Source organism: Apodemus sylvaticus, chromosome 2 (genome assembly GCF_947179515.1).
Source record: "Apodemus sylvaticus chromosome 2, mApoSyl1.1, whole genome shotgun sequence".
NCBI lineage: Eukaryota > Metazoa > Chordata > Mammalia > Rodentia > Muridae > Apodemus > Apodemus sylvaticus.
The window spans coordinates 177,537,929-177,561,904 of NC_067473.1; the positions used below are offsets into that span (position 1 = coordinate 177,537,929).

The 23,976-nt window shown below is 41.0% G+C and overlaps 1 protein-coding gene across 3 annotated transcripts in view; it reads left to right on the forward strand.

The window, feature by feature from the left end:
• The window catches only part of Pik3c2g (phosphatidylinositol-4-phosphate 3-kinase catalytic subunit type 2 gamma), a 311,639-nt gene that overhangs the window by 118,930 nt on the left and 168,733 nt on the right, over positions 1-23,976 (forward strand). For all 3 annotated transcript variants that reach the window (XM_052172749.1, XM_052172750.1, XM_052172751.1), the window contains one exon: positions 790-884. In XM_052172749.1, the coding sequence (XP_052028709.1) occupies positions 790-884 (95 nt within the window). The remainder of the gene's footprint in view (positions 1-789; positions 885-23,976) is intronic.

Here is a 23,976-nt window from a genome sequence, read left to right on the forward strand (position 1 = left end):
CCAGATGAGGCCTGAACCTTCAGGAGCTGCTTACAAGAGAGAGGAAGGAGAGGTTGAAGAATGGTTTATGGCGGCACCATCAGTTTTGAAATTTTAAGGAAAGCTTTGGTGTCTGCAGATTAATAGTGACACATCAGGTGTTGATTTCTGTTGCAGTTGCGAGTGGAAGTTAATATGATCTCCAAGTGAGTGAAACTGTTTAGGGCTTAGTAATACCATTTTATTGGTCGCAAACATTGATGATGGTATTTTTTTGTGCCAAAATTCTCCCCTGGAGCATGGTTAAACTTTCCCAAGTACTAACCTTCGTTTATGTCCCTATACTCCAAAAGCATAAATAAGACAGAGAAAGCAAGAGCATTCAAATACATGCTCTTATCTTATGTCTGCTGTTATCGTGAAATAATTAATAAACTACCAAGCATATTATTAATATTCCATTGAAAAGCTCGTGCTATTTTTCCATATCTCTTTCTGAAGCCAAATTTTTTCACTTTTGTCTGTTTTTTGGTGGTGGTGGTGCTGGTGCTAGTGGTGATTATTTATTTATGTATTTATTTATTTATTTATTTTATGTATATGAGTACACCATTGCTCTCTTCAGACACACCAGAAGAGGGCATCAGATCCCATTACAGATGGTTGTGATCCACCACGTGGTTGCTGGAAATAGAACTCAGGACCTCTGGAAGAGCAGTTGATGATCTTAACCGCTGAGCCATCTCTCCAGCCAGATTTTTTTTTTGTAACTGATAAGAAAAACAAAGTATTCGTTGCCTCTCCCTACAGGCTGTCAAATTTGAGTGGAATCTCGAAAGTCCCTTGGTGGAACTCCTGCTTCGTCGCTCCCTGCAAAGTGTCCGCGTGGCTCACCGTCTGTACTGGTAAGACTGGCGCAGGTCCGGGTCCCCTTAAGTCACCTGCTTCTCTCAGCAGGGTACAGAGGAGATCCCATTATTTAAAAGTTTACTAATTTAAAATCTTGGTCGTTTATGTTTACAACTCTGTGTCAAACTTGGTACATGCCTCTCAAAGCAGGGAACACTTACATAAGCCCATCTACTCAAATAGTTCATATTTTCTTAGAAGACTTCTTCATCTTCCTTTCTTTTGGTCATTTTTCTCACATTAGCATGCAAAGGCACGGGTTTATTATGATATTTTCATACACATCATCATCATTCTTTTTCTTTCACCCCTTCCTCCTGCTGCTGCTCTCCCTCATCCCTCTGGCTCCCTTTATGGTGGTTCTCCTCTAGTCCTCCCCTTTCTGTTCATGCATCACCTCTGCTCCACCATCCCCATGTTTCTACCCCCTCTTACCTTTAGACCTCTTCCTTCTCCTCATAAATGTCTCTCTACATTTACAGTTTTACACACACACACACACACACACACACACACACACGTCTAAACACAGATTCCACAGGTGGGTGCAATATGTGAGAATTTTATGAGTTCCTGCATCGTGTTCATCAGGGAGGTTGTCCTCGTTTTGTGTATTGATTTGGATTGTCAAAGTCCAGTTCTGCTGTTGGGTTGTGGAATCCATTCCATTACTTTCCTTCTTACGTTTTGTGGAACAGATTGAGATGTGTGGGAATCACCTCTCTCCCTTCAAGGTTGGGTCCATCTCAGTAGTGAATCCATCCGGTTTGGGGTTTTGATTTGTGGGAAGAGATTTCATTACCACTTCAGTGGCATCTAGCGGCTGTGTTCCCTACTCCTGGCTCCGTGGGCCATTTGGCGAGCTTCCCACTGTTGACATTTGTATTTGTTTAATTGTTTTTAATGTAGATCTCAGTTTCCTTGCTGGAATTTCCCTCTCTGTTGCCGGCTTTCCATCATATTGTAGGGCTCTCTGACTTCTTTCTCCATGTTGCTGACCTTCCTGTCAAGCCCTGGATTGGGTCCATGAGCTTGTTAGTATCCTCTCTCAGTTTGTGGATGACCTTTTATCAGAGAATATTTGAGGATTCGTCACCTGACATTTGGCTTACGTTGGCATCTCTGAGCTCAGCACTTGAGGTGTGACCATCTTTGAAGTCCGTGTTGCTCTGCTCTCTGATTCTTGGAAAGCGCTTGTGTTTCTGTGTTGAGGATTGCACATCTGATGTTTTGGATAGTGCTTGTGGTTTCTTATGGAGACCATTGGAGTGGCCTATCCCTAGATGGGCTTGGAGGAGATAGAAAAAAATGGCTGTCTCAGTATCAACAGTGAATTGTGCAATGTAAAGGATTACACCCTAAAACCATTACATCACCAAGGACCATGACTAGACAATGGGAAGGCCATGACAGAACGCCTACAAATTATTGATGCTGAGTAAAACGAGGAAGTGAGTCACCCAAAGGGAAGAAGCAGAAGAAGAGCGTGCTAAAGGGGAGAGGAGACGTGTGGGCAAGGCAAGGCTGTGGGAAGGGGAAAGAGAAGATGGAGAGATGTGAGAAAATTAAAGGAGAGAAGGAAATGTCCCCAGTGGTAAGACAGCTCAAAGGAAGGCTGGGTGAATATGAGAAGGGAGAACTAAGACCAGAGTTTCCAAACCACCACACAAAAGCAGTATGGTGAAATTCACCCATTAAACGCAAAATGAGAAAAAGGGAAAGAACAAGCAAACGAGGAAAAGGCAGACCAATGATGAAAGAATCTATAATCAAAATAAGATGAGGTAATAAAGGTAATAAAAGGGATTTAATTATAAAATAATTAAGGATCATAAAACAAAAATACTGCCAGTTATATAAAAAAGAACAAAAAAGAAATGTATAGAAAAAAGAGAAAAAAACAAAAACAATAATAATAATGTGAGGAAACAGGTGTCATTTCTGGGTAATAAAAAATTAGAGACTTGGGCATAGTTGCACTTGTGGACATTCGTCTTTCCTGCGGTTTGTGACCGTGCTTAGACTGTTTTGGCCAAGTCTCCAAGGTCTACCAGAGGTGACTTCTTATCGCTGTCTTCCTTCTTTGATTACCATCGGCCTCCTCGGCCACCGGTAGTTCTGCAATCGGTGAGTTTGATGGATATTATAACTCTCCTGAGGCCGGCCAGCCTGTTCCTCTGGAATGACTCCTGTTCTGGAGGAGGCTGCCTCTCACACATATTGGTAGAGAAAGCAGGCAGAGCCCTGGGATTTGTTCAGGAGAGGGTGGGGGGAGCCCAGCTGATGGCCAAGCCCTGAGAGGAATAAGCTAGAGGAAGCAGCTATTGTCAAGCACACTAAGAGCCTCAGAATTCTGAAAGCTCATCTTCTTACTGGCCTTGGGGTGGGGTGGGGGGCGGAGACTGTCAATCTCCAGTGTCACTCGATTGATGAGATCTGCTCCCTGCAACCAAAGGAGAGTTTGCATTTTCCCAGTATCCTTCACTGCCTGAGCCAAGCCACACAAGCCTTGTATTCTTCAGCTTGTCACCATCTGACCATTCTGCTACCTACAACTGCCTCTGAAGAGAAGCCTGGAGCCTCGTTTCATACCGGGAAGAACGAACGGGAGGCTCTACATTCAGAGAGCAAAGCCCTGTACTTGATGAATTCGCATACCGGGATATCATCCCAGAATGGCGCAGCGAGTATGCAGATTCAACACAGAGGCATTTTAAAGTCAAGTCTCTCCCTTCCTTTCTTCACTGGCTGAGGAACCAGGAGGGAACTCTTTTACATGTCACCCAGGTCTTCCCTCTTCCCTTCCCACTGGGCTGAACATTTGTTCACTTCCTAACGAGCTTCTCTCTCTCTCTCTCTCTCTCTCTCTCTCTCTCTCTCTCTCTCTCTCTCTCTCTCTCTCTCTCTCTCTCTCTCTCCCCCTCTCTCTCTCTCTCCCCGCCCCCCCCCGCGTTTTACAGTGTTAAAAGTTTATCAGATGTATGACTCCATTATATATGTGGGCCCCTAGACAAGTTAGGCTGTCAGTAATTTTCTATTCGAAACTCAGTTTCGGCTGGAGGTGGAGCTAGACTAATGGTCCTGAGGTTGCTAGGCTAGCACCACTGTGAGGGAGGCGGACTAGAACAGCGGTGGAGGAGCACATTTAGGGGGAACAGCTTGACTAGCATAGCTTAGAGAGGAGAGCAAGCAGAGCGGGCACTAGCTGGGTTCTCCTGTAGACTGATCGTTTGTAGCTGGACCTCAAAGCTCTTTGGAACTTGGACTGTTTGTCCCAGAGCTACCGCCTGCGCTGGGGCTGTGGCGGGTTGGCCTCAGGCTTCCTCACTGGTGCCTGTTGCTTGCTCTCCAACCCTCCCCTCCCTGGCTTAGGTCCCTTTTGAAATGTAACTTCTTCTTTAAGATAGTCCCTGGCCTCTGTTCCTCAAGTAAAGAAAGTATATGTTTCCTATCTGCTGATAACCTATCCAACAAATGTACAACTGTTTCGGGGCTCCTAGGGGCTACGTACTTGTCCTGGGGGTGAGTCCACCAGTCTTTTTCACCAAGGCTGCCTGGACTACCCCTTACCTCACAGACTCAGAGCTGGAGTTCATTTCCTTGGGTCACTGACTTTACCAGCATCAGGTAGCCCTGCCACTTTTGTGACTTCCAAAGTGCTCTCTCTCTCTCTCTCTCTCTCTCTCTCTCTCTCTCTCTCTCTCTCTCTCTCTGTGTGTGTGTGTGTGTGTGTGTGTGTGTGTGTGTGTGTGTGTCTCACTCTGTAGAATAGTAGAATAGATCCTACTTTTTTCTATTCTGACTCTACTTGTTCTTGTTCACTATATCCCACATTGGCAGCTCCTTGGCAGCCATCTTGCCCAGAAGAGAAAGCATTTCTATTCATGAGCACACTGGATGTCATAATTTCCAAACCCTTCATTTTCTATAATTTCATTATTAAATAACAAGACAAATCTAGCCAGGGTTGTAAGATGGGCGATAGTGTTTGTGGCTGTGTCTACTCAATGAAAACTTCCAGAAAAAAATATAACTGTGGAACTGTGGATATTTAGGAGAGATGTGGGTTTTGTAAAATGATTTTATGTGATATAAATTTCAAGCAATGTCATCTGGGGCCAGGTTCTTTCTGTTCAAAACATCTAGACTGCTAAGGTTTTTCTAAGCACAACTTTAGAGCATCCACAGCAGAGGAACATGAATTACTGAAGAGATTATCAAATTTCCTATTACCGCTATTGTTGAGCCTGCATTATTATCTCCATGCTGTTTTTCTTTCCTTTTCTTTTATTGACTTTATAAATCCAAACTAATAGCACAAGTTTTTAAGAATTTTGAGCGTGGGAGGCTGGAGAGATGACTTAGTGGTTAAGAGTACTGGCTGCTCTTCCAGAGTTTCTGAGTTCAATTCTCAGCAACCATATAGTGGCTTGCAACCATCTATAATGGGGTCTGATGCCCTCTTCTGACATGCAGGTATATATGCAGATAGAGTACTCATGCATAAAATAAATAAATAAAATATATCTTTTAAAAGAAAAGAGCAATGAGTGAATGGCCTAGTAATATAATAGAAAAAAGGATAATTTATTTGATAATATTTTATATATAGTATATTAGATAATATATGTTTAAATATAATAAAAATAGTCCTAAATATGTGTGACAACATTGTCCACTTGCTGTGTTAGAATATTAGTTAACTGAATAATGTCAAACCAACACAATTTTGCAGAATCATGTTTTCTGCTTCAAGTTGAGTTCTTCATTTCCCCTTGAAGGGGATTCACAGAAACTTGTTGGGGACTGACATTTGATTTCCTACTCATTTCATTTTAAACATCTAATCTAAGAGGCAGAGTGTTTCCTCCAACATGAGACTGTAGTAAGACACGGGATGCTTGGCCCTTCACTGAACAGACTCTTATCCACACGCTAATGGCGGATATACTTTGTGGTGTTTCCTGACACACTCCAGCTGGGACTCCATTAAACTCACTGTTTTCTTGCCTTGAAGTTGTTTCTTGATATGCATTATTAAAATGAGTGCATGTTAAATAATCTCAGGTTTGGTACTTGAGTTGAAACACGAATGTCTGCAAAGGATAAAAAGCAATTTTTGCTAAGGCTATTAAAAATCAGAATAATATATTCCAGATTCATTCTAACTGAGGAGCGATTGTTAAGGGAAGTGGGCTACCTCAGGAAGTCCCTCATCTGCTGACACACTGTGAGTAGTGGTGTCCTGTGAAAGGTCACAGTGACTTCAGTCGAAGTTGTAAATCAACTCCATATTTATGAGCTCACAGAATTACAGCTATGTCTGTTTCCTAAGGAGTCATAGGGAGAGTAGCCTCTCTTGCTGTGATGATAAGAAACCAATTGTGAAACCCATCAACTTCTTGCTATCAACTCAAGAAGAGACAGAAGCAGCAGAGAAGGATATAAATGACAGAAGGACTGCTGGATTCTGAGAGACAAGCTTGTGGTGATATAGAGAGAGGGAAATGGGCACAAGGAGATTTCAGGATATCCCCCCCCTTCAGAACAAGCAAAAACTAAGAAATCAGGAAGCATGGGCAAATAAAGCAGGAAAAAATGTAATTGTGTTTAAAATTTCATAGCTCTGAAGGTAACTGGTTAGCAGCATCTTGTTAGGGAGCGTTCTGTGTGGGGTATTTGAGTTAAATTTCAAAGACTGAAGCTTAAACTCCTTTTGACAAAAGCAATGTCTTGAAATATAAACAAATGAGAGATGGGGGGAGGGAGGGAGGGAGGGAGGGAGGGAGAGAGGGAGGGCGGCAGAGCCCATCAACCATCAGGGTTTTCTTCACTTGGATGAGTGGCTGCTTCTCCCGGGTGTTTATTTAAGGCTGAAACAGATGCCTCGCCCTGTCCCCCACCCCGGGCCTTGGAGGGGGTCTTCCCAATCCACCCTCACACAACCAGCCCTTCATTTAGTGAGTACTGTAACTCTCTGTGCCTGCAGAGCACAGCTCTCCCTCCCCCACTGTGTCCACCCACCACTGTCCAAAGGTCATCTCGCCAGACGCTGTACTATGAGTGCACAGTCCTGCAATGGAAACCACCATGATGACCAGCATCCCTCTGTGCGAGAGGAAGCTGATTTGTGGTTACCATGGAGACTCGCCAGCGAGAGGATGAGTAAAGGGTAAGCCCAGGATGACTCTCAGACCCAAGGGGTCTATGGACTTAATCTCTCATTGCTGTGACCTGGCACCTGACAGAAGTGAACACATCGCAAACATGTGAGCCTCTTCAGGACATTGTGATAGGGAATAACGTGGAATAGGACATTCAGTGATTGGGAATAAACAGAAAACTCTGTGTAGGGAAAACTCGAAGGTTTTTTTTTTCCAACATAGAAAAAGAGTATATTTGGTTTAGTGTCTACTCTTAACAGAATAATTAAAATTATAGAAAATTAAGAATCATTGTCCTCTCCATTTGGAATGGGAAGCAGTGTGGCTACTGATGAAGCGTTGGCTGAAATGGTGTGCTGCTTAGATTTTCCGTTCACTTGACACAAGTCTAGACACACCTGGGAAGAGGAAGTCTAAATTTAGGAATGGCCTACATCAGATTGGCCTGTGTCCATGTCTGGGAAGCATTTTCATATTGCTAACTGACATGGGAGAGGTCATCCCCCTGCGAGCGCTCCCTAGGTAGGCACCCTGGGCTCTTTTAAACGGGCAAACCTGGGAGAACCGGCCACAAGTTGCAGTTGTGTTTCTCTGTGGTCTCTGCTTCTGCTCCTGCCTCCAGGTTCCTGCCTTGAAGTCCTGTCTTGGCTTGGCTCCATGATGGACTATGACCTGTGAGTGACATCAACCCTTTCCTCTACCAAGGTGATGTTAGTAAATGGCAGAGAAGCAAGCCAGGACAAATGGCAACTGCCACGTAGACATGTCCACTTCCTAACCCCGAGAAACTGAATTATGACCTTATCTGAAGATGGAAATTAGAAAGAAAAAAATCATGTCTAGGCTGGTCCTATATCCAAGACTTTGATATAAAGCAAGAGTAAGAAAGATAGTCTCTGGGAACAGCATCAGCCACCCTTTTTTTTAAACAAAGACAATTTTTAGGATTTATTTATTATTATATCTAAGTCCACCGCAGCTGTTTTCAGATGAGGGCGTCAGATCTCTTTACTGATGGTTGTGAGCCGCCATGAGGTTGCTGGAATTTGAACTCAGGACCTGTGGAAGAACAGTCAGTGCTCTTAACCACTGAGCCATCTCTCCAGCCCCATCAGCCACCTTTACACTCACGCAAGTCCAACTGAATTATCTCCGAGGGCTGAGCTGCGTCTAAGTTTGTGTGGGTATGCTTACAGCACCGAACCTCTATGTGTTATTCCAGGTGCTCGAGGCGAAGAGGTCAAAGTTTCTCCTTTCAAAACGGAGCAGCCTGAGGTGATGCTCCAGCTTAAACTCTTATCACATTATATATTGTTGTTTCAGGGTTTATTTACTGGAGCAGTACTTGGTAGTTTGTAGACATTCAATAAATTCATATCATATGAATGGCTTAAGTAGTCTGGGCCCAAATGTGCAAGTGCAGGCTTCCGACAGAAGGGGGCAGAAGAGAGCTGCTGGCGCAGAAGAACAAGCAGAGGGCTTGAGCTACTTCAGGGGACTGACCAGGAATGCAGAATGCTGTCACCTGTGAAAGCAGACCCAGAGAGGAAAGTGGACATGAGCAAGTCAGAGACTAGCATCAGGAAGAGGACTAGGGGAGAAACGCATGATATAGACCAGGTAGGAAAATCAGAAGGAACTAAGCGATTTGTGGTGCCGACTACAAAGGACTTTCCAAATATCCAAATACCACCTGGGATTAGCTACCTGTGCCTTTGTTATTCTCTCTCTCTCTCTCTCTCTCTCTCTCTCTCTCTCTCTCTCCCTCCCTCCCTCCCACCCTCCCTCCCTTCCTCTCTTCCCTCTCCCATGTGTGCGCATGTGCGTGCTTCATGCTAAGTCCTGGGATTCACGTTGAGTGTCTTCTTCATCATCCTCTACTTTATCTGGGGGAGAACAGCGTCTCCCACTAAATCTGGAGCTCGATTGTTGGGCTACACAGTCTGGCTCGCAGGATATAGGAATTCTACTACCTCTGACTTCCCAGTGCTGGGATTGCAGGTTTACTACTAAGCCGACTTTTTATGCGGATGTCAGAGATTTGTGATCAAAGTTAACTTTACCAGTTAACTCATCTTCCCATCGTCTGCTCCATTTATAGGTAATTAACTCATCTTCCTGTGCCCTCCATTTATAGGTAATTGACTCATCTTCCCATCCCCTCCATTTATAGTCAACAATCACTTCAGGCTTTTCCTTATTTTGATTTTGAGGACAGTTTCTCAGGTGGTATGAATAAAATGAAATACCACAGAAGGTTTCCGTGCTGTGGTTTAAGGGAGGTGTGTCCCATTCACCCCTTCCCAACTCTGTGTCCCTGGCTCTTGGACACACGTCTCACTTCTGAGTTGCTCCTCAAGGTTAGCCATTGTTTCCCCCAGCTGCACTTCTCTGATTTGAAAATATGTGTTTGGAACACGATATTTACAAAGAAGAAGTAATAATTTGTTCATTTATGTAACAAGCATTGAGAGTCTAGATACTGTTGAACATATAGAGATTAAACAAGATGCCCCGTGCCTTAAAGGAGCTCATTGAACGAGATGCATCTCAGCATCTAGGCAGTAGAAGGCTCTCTGGTAGAAACAGAGGACACAACAAGCCCTTCAGATTCCTCAGGTTCGCCTGATTCCGTGTGTTAAATGCAAGTAGACAGACACAGTCAGATATTTGAAAAGAAAGAAAGAAAGAAAGAAAGAAAGAAAGAAAGAAAGAAAGAAAGAAAGAAAGAAAGAAAGAAAACCTTAAATGTGTGCTCCCATTCTGTCAGTTTTAAATGCTGATAAAGGTGTCCAAATTCACAGTGGAGGTAAATGCTCTCTCTACTTTGATGCTTGAATACTGTGAAGACTAAAGAGCTGTTTTGGGGGGAGCTATCACAGTGTGGTAGAGCACACACAATGCAGAATCAATAGGAGCTTTTAAAACCTCAATTCTCTGCTTTCAAGAATCATTACATTGCCAGTAATTCACCTTTTTACCTTTATGATGTAATAAATAATAAAATATCAGTTTGCTCTTTTGTAAGGCCTAGATATGGCTGGCTGTCAGCTAATATTGACGTGCAGGAATGGTTCATCATCCTGCTGTTCTCAAATACACACACACACACACACACACACACACACACTATCTAGAATCTGTGCAATGAATAAGTCACATGAACAATATCGCATCTTATCTTAGCTAACATGAAGAAAAAACAGTGGACATTTGTGAGACTATAATCTGTAAAATCCATTAGCACCATTTCCAAATGAAGTCATCATTCAATATAAATTGTTTCTTTTTTCCCCCCAAATTTATTTCTGTTTTATGGGACAGGGGTTTTATGTAGTCCCTTCAATAAAAACATATTTTTAAGTGCCATGTAATTTTCAAATTAATTTTATAATGTCATTTAAATCTAATTACTGCTTTTAGGTATGTCTGAAAATAAGCTACAAATCAATGCAAAAACCAAACATAGAGATTCACTTGGGTGTGTTCATGGCTCCCATTATTTAGCCTGCAAATTCTTGTGTTTTCATTTCCTGTGAGTGAAGTGTGGTGGAATGAGCGTTTTGAAGATACTTGCTGAACTCAGACACTGACACAGGACCCAGACCTCAGATTCTAAACTTCCTGATCTGCTCCCCCGCGCTTTTATACTGTGCAGTCACACCAGGATTTCCTCAAACACTAATCTGCTTTTCCCACAGTCATATGAGGTCTCCCTGTCATAGTTTACACAAGGGATGGAAGTTAAGACCGTGAAAAACAGCATTATTATGTCTCTATGTTCAATTATCCTGGCTCTGCTCTCACCAACAACAAAATGACCCACAAACTGGCATCATGTTTAAAACCACTCCTGCCTTCCAATAGGATTTACATTTGAATTCCAAAATGACCAGATATTCATAGAGTTACAGGACTTACATCCAAATGAGACCCTAAGGACCATCCACTAGCCCAGAAAGGGATTTTAACAAGTTCAGTGGTTTATCCAATGATAATTATCTATCTGATTAAGGAATTGAGATTTAAATCTTTCCCATGATAACACATCTCCAAATAAGTTCTCCTTGCAATGCAACACATACTTTCAAAAAGTACAACCAGATAGATAGATAGATAGATAGATAGATAGATAGATAGATAGATAGATAGATAGATAGGGAACTGTATCTCTGGGGAGAGGGAGAAGCTGGGAGGAGTGTGGGAGGGGTAGGAGAGGAAATGTGCTTAGGATGTATTATATGAGAGAAGAATCTATTTTCAATTTTTTTTTAAAAGTTCCTATAGTCTGGTTCTAAACTGGCAGTCGTGAAGCATATGCAAAATCAGTAATTAGTATCTAGGAGATGGCAGGGTACAGAGAGGCCCAAATGGGGTACAGTGGGAGGCAGGAATCTGATGGACAGCCTAGAGGTGGAGTCACCAAGACATGGGTCAACCCTTCCCATTCTGCTTGTATCTTACAGCTTAAAAACATGTGGATTTTGGAAGAGATAGATGTTTTTAACTGTTTATCATTTTCTGTTCATCTCCGAGATCTCACATGAACGTCAATATCACAGTATAAAGCATCCCATGGTCTTTAAAAATTCAAACACTTCAAATGTTCATTCCCTTTAAAATAGCAAGAGTCTGTAAAATATCCAAAGTCTTTCAAGTCTGGGCTTCTTTAGAATACAGACAAGTTAAACTACTTTTCAACTCCAACATGGAATGATCCTGGAATAGTTATAACAAAATCACAGCAAAACTAAAGTTCATCAGCATCAGTGTAAACAATTGAGTACTTAACGTCTACAACCTACTCATGATTGTCTGGGATACGAAGACCCAGGGCTACGTCTCCAACTCTTCCCTCTGTTGTACAAATAGTTTCTCTCCTAGGCTCAGGCTAGCTCCTGCTGCCCTTTGCAAACTTCTCATGGTGCTGTGATCTCCAAAACACTAAGGTCTCCACTGTAGCTGAGCCTGCACCAAGGGCCCTCATAGCCTCTCTTAAGGGAATCTGACCTATCACACAGTGGTGAACCTCACCACTTTCCCTAACTCCCTAACTCCTTAAATCCTGGGACTTCTAAAACAACTGAGGCTGACTCTTTCTCAGTGGCCTCTCCTGGAAGTGCCTTGCTTCTGCTGCTCTCTGTGACCCTTCACGCCTTCAAAATCAGCATCATGCAGGACATTTACACATTGCCAAGTTTGGCTTCTGGCACAGGTACAGCCTTGACTGTCTCTGAACTACAGCTCTTGTGTGCTGTTCCTGAGGGAACAGCTCCCGGGATATTTCACCTCAGTGACACTGCTCTCTTCTTAATCATAGCTACTTCTTCAGCTCCAGCTAACCAGCATCAATTGTACTAGCAAAGAAAAAGTTTCACTTTAGCAGTTCTTAGTTCAAATATATCACACAAATGGCCTTCCTAGAATCTTCTCTCTCCCACCCCAACTTCACAAACCAGATCTCCATTGTCGCTCTTGGGGGCTACTCTTCTAAGTTTCAGAGTAAATAGCACCTTAAGCTCTGATCACTCAATGACTTTTCTCGCCTGGAGTTCCAAAGTCCTTCTACAAGCTCCATCCCTCTCAATGTGGTCAGATTTGTCAAGCAAATACCCTACAATCTTGGTACCATTTTTTTGTCTCAGGGTTTTCTTGTTATAATAAACATTAACAGAACCATGACGGAAAACAACTTGGAGAGGAAAGTGTTTATTTCATTTCCAACTTCCAGGTCACAATCCATCACCAAGGAAAGTCAAACCAGGAACCTTGAAACAGGCACTAAAACAGAAACCATGGAAGAATGCTGCCTAGTGGCTTGGTCCTGTGCCTTGTTCAGATGACTTTCTTATCTAATTCATGAGGACCTACTCAAGGTTGGCACTATCTACAGTAACCTGATCCCCCCTCACATCAATCATTAATCAAGAAAATACCTGACAGACTTGCTTACAGGCCAATCTAATGGAGGCCTTTTCCCAGTCGAGAGTTTCTCTTCTCAAATGACTCTAATTTGTGTCAAGTTGACACAAAAATAACCAGCACACAAGGAACTGTGGTTACTTTAGTTTCCGTAACTCGGGACTTCAGAGTAAATAGCTTACTGAAATTTAGTTTTGAATCATTGAGCAAAGTTAGTCATGGCATGGCAATCCTTGGTCCTGTTGCCTTTGTTGAGATGCTGGCCAGGTGCATCCACCTTCAAGTCGGCAGTTTTTGAGGAAACTTTACTTTCAACCGGATTGAGTCCAAAGTTGCCCTGTGAATGAGCAACATTTCCATGCCACAGATGGAAGAGACAGATTTTAGGCTTCTCTAGATTTTGAAATCTCAACAGTATTCTAGAATTTGGGGGGGGGGAGGAGAGAGAGACAGAGAGAGAGAGAGAGAGAGAGAGAGAGAGAGAGAGAGAGAGAGAGAGAGAGAGAGAGAGAGGCAGAGAGAGAGAGAGAGAGGCAGAGAGAGAGAGAGAGAGAGAGAGAGAGAGAGAGAGAGAGAGAGCGCTTTAATTCATATCTGAGCAGTCAGTAAGGAAGGCCCCTCCCCTCTAACTTCAGGTGGCATAGGACATGGAAGTTTGATTTACTGAGCCAGAGTGACTCTACCTAGCACACAGGTAAATCATGACAGAGCACTCAGAATGTTAACAATCAAGTTGTAACACAAGGAGGAAAGCAAAGCCAGTGCCTACCTCTACGTAAACCATTTAAGCATTTTTCTCAAAAACTAAATTGATCACATCTGACAAAAAAACGTCTACCACATAGCTCTCCAGTTAAAAACAAAATCTTCACTTTAAAAAAATAATCATTTTGATAAGCATGTTTTTAAAAATGCCTTTAGCTTTTTGTTAAAAACATCTATAAATTATTCTAAGAGAGCTAACCTATTGCTATGCTTTATAACTGTTTTCTTTCAATGAGCTTATTATTTAGATATTTATGTAGCTATAAAGTCTGACTAAAAGTTTGGATCAAGATATCCCAAAATGAATTCTGAATCTTACCCTCCACTGAATCACTCTTTATAACCAATATTTCAAAAATTAAAAAAAAAAAAAACTGTTACATTCACTATCCAACTAAGATGCCCAATATAGAAAATAGAGGAAATGTTATTTTTCAGTCCTGGTTGTTGTTCTCTGTAACTGTGTCTTGACTTTATAGTTTTTCTCCTGTTTCCTCAGTTTGCAGGTTCCCTCAAGCCTCAGCGTCACATTCTTGGTGACTGTTACAGGTCATTAATTGGGTCTCATTGTTTTCTCCCTTTACCTGCCTTCTTTCCATTCATCTCTACATAGTTCCTGTGGTAAGCTTTATGTAACAAAACCTAGCTTGGTTGGTGTTCAGAGAATAATCATTGTGTAAAACAGATTCACCCCCAACTCAAAGAACAATGTTCAATCCTTGACTCTTATCTATATGACAAAAATTTATAATTCTATCTGCTTCTCTCCCAGTGACAGGGTTCAGGGTTCGTAGACTATAAGGCAAAATGTATTTTCTTTTAAAATGATGCTGTTAAGCTCCGCCTACCTCCAAATCTCTATCACTTTATAGTTGAGCAAATGTGTTTGTCTTCTCAAGATACTTCCTCAGGTTGTCAGAAGACTCTCATGGCTTGATGACTTCAAATAGCGACTTGAGATGTAGTCAGTCCATCATCTGCATAGACCTCTGTAGGGAAGGTTTCCACTTGCTTTCCTAGCCCTTTGAGTGTATATCAAATCTCTGCTCCTGTACAATATAGTTAATTCTTAACTTAGCGCATATATGCATTTCCTTTACCATCTCCCTCTTTGGGTCATAAGTTACCAAACTTCTCATTGGGCTGATGTGAAATAAATTAATGATCTCACATAACAAAATATTCTTTATTGAGTTGTCTCCAGAATTTACATTTGCAGAAGCTTATTGATCTTTGTTGTTAGCAGTCTGGGTGTCTTCTTCCTCCATGTCTCTGATGGGTCATGCTTGCTGTGTTGACGTGGCCATAGCCTAGTTCACATATTGCTATAAAACATCCACAGCTAGTATCATGTTCTCTGCTACTACACAGTAAAACAAACTGCAAGGTCCCTACTCTGGTATAGGAAAAGCCATTCCCATAAACCTCATAACACTGCTGACTCCCCCTATCTTGTGCTAGCATCAGAACGCATGCCATGTTGAACAGGTCAGGTGGCAATAAATGACACAGGCGATCTCTTACAGAGGACATTTAGTTTTATCCTAAAGTGCATCATCACTCCTGAAAGTATCAAAATCTTTTTTTTAAAAAATCATATTATTTTTTCCTGCGTGGATAGGCCCTATGTCTCTCGTGTATACTATGAAGATATGTCTTCACTGTCCATCTTGAGGGCAGATCTCTGCATGTAATACACCAGACAGTATCTAAGACAATTCTTCTAACTGAATGAAAGAAAACCACACTGCATGCACTGCGCTGCCTATAGGCTAATTCACCTTCACTCACAGACTTAATAAAACAGCTACCAATGAGATCACTCCTATTATTCTATATGTTTGGCCTTTGTCATTCTGGTATTTAATGTCTTTCTTTGGAAAATACAGAATTCACTAGTACATGGAACAGAAGGTAGCTATGTTAAATGCACTATAGAATTATATCATATTCTGCAGTGAAAGTCTTTCAAGAGGCCCTACATAGTACGCTGACTGTCCAGGCTGGGGTGTGTTTAACTGACTTAATTACTAGGCTTCTTCACAACCCTGACCAGAAACAAAAGGCAACATTTAGGGATCTGGCAAGTTGTCCTTACAGAGGCCTTGACGGGAAGCATCCTTCTGTCTTACAAATAGAATTTTCGGAACTGGGACTCCAGGCTTTGGGGAATTAGGGAACAGCTTCTGGCTCTATTCCTGCTTGCTTTATCCCCACTTTCAATGGTTTTGTGAGCTATGGAGATTCACAGGTCTTTGTGTATTGTTAAGAAGTGAGCCTTTTATTTCCCAAGCTCTGTGTTACCTTTACTGGGGATATTTCTTGTTTTTTTTCCAATTTAGTATTTTATCTTATATACATACAATTAATGTAGTTACCAGAACAAGCTAAACTCTGCTTCTTTGTCTGAAGCAGAGTTCCTTGTGTTACTTTTATTAGACCAAAAACCCTGACTTGACCATCATAGTTAAATCCTTGCTGTGTGTAATAACTTAGAACCTTTATTTTTGCAAGGATGTATATGACTCATTCTTGACCAACAAAGAACAAACAACTTGCACAAATACCAACTTGTCTTGGGAGCTGCATCTGTTGCTATGCCAACAACTCAGGATGTCAAAAACTGGTACCTCCTGCTTGAGCTTAGTCATCCGAAACTTGGAGACACTCTGCTGCATTACTTTCTTCATCAAATTGGTGGCCATTTCTCAGGGTGTTCTAGAGGGCCAGAATTCACTATGTGGGTGTGGCTCCTGCTGTTTCCTTCATGCCTACAGAGGTCGATGCTCAGGAAGCTTAACAGAAATTACTTGATGAATTTGAAAACTCTTAGAAGACTCTGCAGAGCTCCCATCTCTGGATGCTATAAACCAAGAAAAGTAGATCCCAGTCAGTGCTAGCCAAGGGACTTCAGAAGCAAACTGAGGAAAGAAAGCAGTGTGGTGTTAGTCATCCACTCCAGAGGAAGGCCTTGTGGGGCTTCTGTGGGAGGAGTGGTCCTTGGTCTATTGGTCTATTGACTCAATAGATGCCCCAACAAAGGAAAATTGGGGGATGGGGGTGGGAGTGGGTCAGGTTGAGGGGCATATACTTGGAGGCAGGGGGTAGGAGGAGGGGTTGGGGTTTTGGGGGAGGGCGGAAACCTGGAAAGGTTTTAACACTTGAAATGTAAATGAAGATTATATTCAATAAAAAAATCATCCATTTCTTTATTCACCTGCTCTGCAAGTCTTAATTAGCAACCATATGTAAAGCATCTAACAAGGCAAAAGAATGCGAGACTAAGAAAATTAGATTTTAGAAAACACATACTGAGTCAAAATCTTAATTCAAGTTTCTACTAGCTGTGTGGTTCTAGAAACCTCTAATCATGGATGTTACCACCTACTAGTAAAATGTATGAAATTTAGCTTTGTTTTGTTAAAAAACAACTATCTGTGCATGTACTTGTGGTCTTTTTACCATTAGTTTTTCTGATAATATATTTTTGAGTTATTTAGAAAGAGTAGGAAGCATTGCCAAATTTCTAGCACTCAAGATTACGTCTTGGTGTGCTGAAGGAATGGTTCAGTGGTTAAAACACTTACCTTCAGGAGATCCAGATTCAGTTCCCATCACCCACACAGTGGCCCACAACTGTCTGTGACTCTAGTTCCAAGAAATCTGATACACCGTTCTTACCTCTTCAAGCATTCCTTGCATGTGTGTCATATACACATGTAGAGAAAACACTCATCTTTGAAAAGTAAAATAAATTCTTAGCAGTAGAAATGCCATGGATTAATACATGTAGAACCCTGCTTGGTCCTTGGCAAGTTTGCATTAATGGTGCTTTCTTATCTTATTACTAGTTTTTGATAAATTTAATAATTTTATTTTATCAAAATAAAAATTTGATAATTAATGAGTCCAGTGAAGAGAGAAATATCACTGTCTAGACAAATTCTGTCACTGACCCACCGAGAAACAGATGTTGAAACATTCTAAGTGTCAGGACAAGTTGGGAATGTGTGTGTCATTGAGCATGGGAGGAATTTAACAATCAGAGAAACCTGGCAGGGCTCACAGACAGCTTGTTGATACATGTTTTTACATTTCAACAGCTAACATCTATTTCACCTCCCTCACTTCTGCTTGCTAGCAGACAAAGAAGGAGAAAATATGAGTTGAATTTTTCATCAGTTCCTTGGGTCTTTTAAAAGGTTAGGACAGAAGCACTGAGAATAACAAATTGAAATTGTACTTACTTGCAAAGTTGGGACTTAGAAAGCAAATAATTTGAAAAAAAAATAAATCTCTTGCTGAGAAACAGTGTACTGCTATCCCCTACACTGGGAGGGAATTGGAGCAATGTCTGAGCAGAAAATCATCAGTGGAGCATCCTCTAGAATTAAGAAGAAAGTAGGATTGGTGGTTGTCTTTTTTTCCCATTATTTATCCATAGTTTATGTGTTAATGATTTACCTTTTAGTTGTAAAATGTTAAAAATACACTTCATCAGTGGTAAGTCTTGTGTGTTTAAGGTAAAAACACATCCTTAGCTTAAGCTTGCCTTTCAAGATCACAGCTAGTAATCACTAGAGATTGACAAGTATAGATCAGTTATTCCTCCTGTCTCTTCACTGGGATTTCTGGCAATAATTTAATAATGTGTCCCAAGAAGTCAACTTTCTCCATGCATCAAAGTAAGACTCAACTGGTTCTTCCAAGTCTGGTTACATCATACCCAAGATATATAATTGTATATGAAAACAACTTAATGTCTGAGCTGAGCTGTATGGGTTTTTTGTTTGTTTGTTTGTTTTTTAAGATTTATTTATTTATTATATGTAAGTACACTGTAGCTATCTTCAGACACTCCAGAAGAGGGCGTCTGATCTTGTCTCGGATGGCTGTGAGCTCTGAGTATCAGCTGAGAGTCCATGGACTGAGAAATGTTGAAAAGAGTGAGTGGCAAGCAGATTATGTGGCTGTAATTGCTTGAAAAGTGAAACAAGGAAAATCATTTTTCAAGAGATTTGTTTCATTTTCTTTGTTCATATGCATGTGTGTGTGTGTGTATCTATGGAGTCTTATGCCATGTTTGAGTATGGTGCCCACAGAAACCAGAAGAGGACTTTACAGCACTTGTCCGGGGAGTCATAGGCAGTTATAAGCCACCTGATGTAGGTACTGGGAACTGAACTTGGGTCCTCTGACAGAATAACTCATAGCCGTAATATATGCACCACCTCTCAAGTCCCACAAGGTTGTCTCTTTATTACTGTTTTTGTTTGGTTGTTGGTTTTTATTTATTTATTTGTTTATTTTATTTATTTATTTTTGTATGCAGAAAGCTCAAAATTTCTTTCTGCATGAGGAAGTCCAGATTTCCAATGAAACAGTGAAAGATAGATCAGTGAAGCAGAGGATGGAGATGACAAAGGGGGCAGAGACAGAAGCCTGTACGAATGACAGGAACACGCCCCAGACACACATGAGCCAGGAGCAGCACTGGGCGCCATTTTGTTTAAACTCCCGTTCAAGTGTTCCTTTTTAATCTTCTACTTCTATTTGTATTATTCAATAGAAGCTATAAAAATGTAAAATTTTAAATAGACATAATTTCAATTCATCAATGGCACTGAATACAAGCTTTCATTAAGTAGATAAATTGACCAAGTATTGGCACCATTTAAGATCTGTACTTCTTGTTTAAAGACATCAGATTATAATTTAATGTACAAAATTTACATAGCACTATACATTTAAATTAAAAGCATATTAAAATGAATGATCACTTCTGATTTATTTTAATCAAGAACATTAGTTCTCAAAGTCTGAGAAACATGTACATTCACCCTTCTTAAAAATGATCAGTGATACTGAGAATGGAGCACTGTGAAATATGCAGATGGTCAGGTTTTACAGTATGACTACCATGTCTGTCGTGGTTTGAGTCTTAAGTGTTCTTCAAAGACCACAAACTTTCAGAGCTTGCATCTCAGTGTGGCCTAGAGAGGAGATGATAGAAACATAAAGGTGTTGGAAGTCTTTTGAATCCTGTGGGATACACATATGAAGGTGATTATGAGATAATTTTCTGTTTCTCACCTTTACTATCGATCTGGGCCTGTAGAGCTGGCTCCGTGGTCAAGAGAATGTACTATTCTTGCAGAGGACCCGTATTTGGTTCCCAACACCCAGCTCACAAATATCTGTAATGCCAATGCCAGGGGATCTGGTCTCGCATAGCACCTTCACTCAGGTACACATAGCCTAGCACAGACACAGACACGGATACGGACACGGACATGGACACAGACACACACAGACACAGACAGAAAATAAAATAAAATAGAAAACAAAATAAATCTTTAAAAATAAAGAATGAATTCTGTCTTTCAAACACATAGTCAATTCTCTATTGGCTGCTGTGGCCCCAGATGTAATAATGCCAACCAATCATGCCCTGGACCCTCTAAAGCTATGAGCCAAAATCAAAGCTGTTTTCTTTACTAACGGATTATTCCACACATTTGTTACAGTCACGGATGGCTAAGTAACATGTTACCTGCTCTCAACAAGATGATGATTCTTCTTTAAAAGAATAAAAAATATAATAAATTAAATTCAGAACAAGAAAAACATCTATAATGCAACATCATAAAATTAAAAGTCTCTGATAGAGCACCAAGGGCTTCACTTTGTGAAGAATAATAAACCCATGGAAATACTCCAAGCCAGATTCCTATTCCAAAAACCTCATCTATATCAAAATCATTTCATTTCACAGGGACAAATATTGGCTTTTTTCTAGTCCATCTCCCCATGCCAGTACACTATTATCCTACAAAATGAATACATAAAGGAATAGATGAATATAAAAATCCCCATTCCAGGAAAATCTATACATCTGTTCCTCTCCAAGCAGATGATAAACCATGCGCTCACTGTGGAATTATGCTCAACAGTGAACCCTGTTTCCTAGAACCTCCGGCCTTTTCTTTACTGCCTGAGTCACTCTCCTCCAACAGTCAGATCTGAGATGTGACTTTTTGCTTACCCATGTCAATTCTGAGTTTCCAGGGCTGCCAAAGTCCTGAAATGCATTTTGGTTTTGCCAGTCTGTAGGGTTTGTGTTTTAGCCTTCCATGCAGGGTGACCAAGTCTTGCATTTACACTAATACATGGAAGAAATGCTACTCAGTTTAGATTAGCTTGGGCTGAAAGATGGAACACAAGTTCATTTGTGGTTCTGAGATTTGCTTGCTGTGTAGTCTTACATTAGCCACACATTCACTTCTGGTGTAGACAGGAGATGGAAATGACTGTGTATGTATGTTCTGGGTATAATGTGTGCTGGTCGGTCCCTTGCACCTCATAATGGCTACAGCGATGTCAACAGCAAAGGCTTCCCTCCCTGGTGCTCCATCACGCCTTTTGTCTAACATCACCTGCAGATTTCAATTTTTGTTTATAATAGGACTATCTTCCTGAGTCTGCTTGTTTTGCCCAGACCCAAAGAATTCATTAAAGTTGTGCCCTGTGGGTTTATTATTGTTGTTGTTGTTGTTGTTAATGAGTATTCTTTTTTTGGGGAGGGGGGAGTTTTGAGACAGGGTTTCTCTGCGTAGCCCTGGCTGTCCTGAACTCACTCTGCAGACCAGGCTGGCCTCAAACTCAGAAATCTGCCTACCTCTACCTCCCAGAGTGCTGGGATTACAGGCGTGCACCACCACTGCCTGGCCATTAATGAGTATTCTTTAACACGGTGGATTTTCATTTATAACTTTAGTACAATTATACTTCTATACAATTAAAATTATGTGGCAATGTCAAAAGAGAGTATTCCTAAACCTAATAAAAAGTCCATATGCATACTCAGTTATAGTTAAGGATTTAAATTTTTAACATAGCATCAATTCAAAAGAAGAAAGGAAGTTCAGTAAATAGAGTTGAGAAGGACACTTGATGAAACGCTAGACTCAACTCAGACAATACACTAACAAATTTTAAATGCATCATAGAAGTACAAGAGACACAGAGAAAGAGACAATATTAGACATATTAGAAGAAAACTGTGGGAGAATTTTTATGAAGATGGAAAGGCGTTGCTGATGTATTGTGTATTAACTATTCACTGTTCAAGGGTTGTTTCCTGGTCTGCAGAAACAGCTCATGGTAAGATGCCCACCTCCCAAGCATGAAGACCTGAGTTTGATCCTCAACTTTCACAAAGAAAATCAAGGCATGCTGGAAGGCTTGTAATCCTCGCCCTGGGAGGTAGAGACAGAAGGATCCCTGGACTCACCGGTCAGCCATACCACACTAACCAGTGAAACACAGATCCCAGTGAGAGACTGTCTTGAAAAGAGAGATGGACAGCTCCTGAAAATTGACACCTGAAGTTGACCTTTTACCTCAACAGAGAGAGAGAGAGAGAGAGAGAGAGAGAGAGAGAGAGAGAGAGAGAGAGAGAGAGAGAGAGAATGAGAGAGGAGGGGAGAAGAGACCTCACATCTGCACGGACACAAGTACACAGAGACCCAAAATAACCTATTTTCTTAATAAATGGAACTACAAAAAAAAACACATAAAAAATACTTCAATTAAAGTATGCATAAACCTTAAATACATATTGATGCTGAATTTGAGGAGCAAACTATAATTAGCAGACTGTTTTCTTCTTTATTTTACTTGTTTCTTTTCACAGGTTTATGATTTTGTTTTGAGTCTCACTAACTTTCAGAGAATGGCCTGATTCTCTGAATGAATGAGTTCATGATTCCCCAACTTTGGCTACCTAATCTCTAGATTACAGGGGTGCATGCAAGTCATAACTGTCTTGCTTTCCCATTCTGAATACACTTATTTTCACATATCTATTGCATAAAACAAAATGATGTCAAATGGTACGTATGGTCCTATTTATGGTGGCTTGGTTTACAGAGACAAAGCTTTCTTAGAAACAGATTCTCATCAATGAAGAGTAGGTAAGAAAATCTGATTTTTTTTTCAATTTTAGCTAGCATTCTAATGTACACTGGCTTTAAACTAGCCCAGGATGTACTGTTACATTTTAAAAGCAGCATATAGTCTCCACGTTTAAAGGACTGCTGTTCATGTAGAAAATAAATCAAAGAAAGTTATTTACTTACTCTTGTTACAGTTGCATGGGAAATATCTGTAAGGATGCAAAAGATACTCGGAGTGGTTCTTTTGTGGAGAGAAACTGGGCATGGGAAAGAGGGTGGAGGTTTAATTCCCACTGTAGTATCTTTTTCATCTTCCCTATTTTATAACCAAAATGTATCATCTATTCAAAAGAATATGAAAAGCACATAATTTCTGAAAACCGTATCATTAGCCATGTTTGGAGAGCAACAGACTGTGTAATAAACTCCCCGTGTTGTTTTTATGATAAACACAGAATTTAGACAGTGACAATTTATCAATCATTTTAATCATATGGAAGGAAATCATCTCAAAGATAATCCTGGGAGATTTCTTCTGCTGCCTCTTGAGAACTCCTCTGGGGAACATTCTGGGGGCAGTGCTGCATAGACAATGTCCAGATGACTGTCTTGCCTAAGCTTCTGCCTGCATACACAGATACCAGCAGGAGACTTCAGAGAAGACAGAGGGCGAGGACCTAGTGAGCCTTCTCGGCCCTGCTTCCCACCCCAAAGCTCTTCTTCAGCTGCCTACTGTTTAATTGTCCCATTATTACCACTGCTGCCATACCTCAGGTCTCAAAGTGGTGACATCTGTGTTGTCACTGACCCAAATCTTCTACCTATACATTATAATTTCCCTGCACTACAGCACCCCTTTTCTTGTGTGTTTACACATGCATGTTTTCCTGTGAGTATATATATGTTTGGGGTACTCATGCACATCTGTGCACGTTAGAGGCCAGAGGACAAACTCATGTTATTCCTAAAGAAGGCTGGACACTTTCTTTTGGAAGCAAAGTTCCTCATTAGCCTGAGGCTCTCCAATTAGGCTAGCATTGCTGGCTAGAATGTTCCAGGAATCCACCTGTCCTCACCTCCTCAGCACTGGGATAACAAGTTCCTGGGCTATTATGCTGGGCTTTTATATACTTTCATTAAGCCCTCAGACCCAAGTCTTTACATTCATGACCTATGTTACTGAGTCAATTCTCCAACCCTTCAACTTTCTAAGCAATCTTTCATTTCAAATTATTTGAATTATCATGCACATCTTTTTGAACGCTTATTATTGCAGTGAA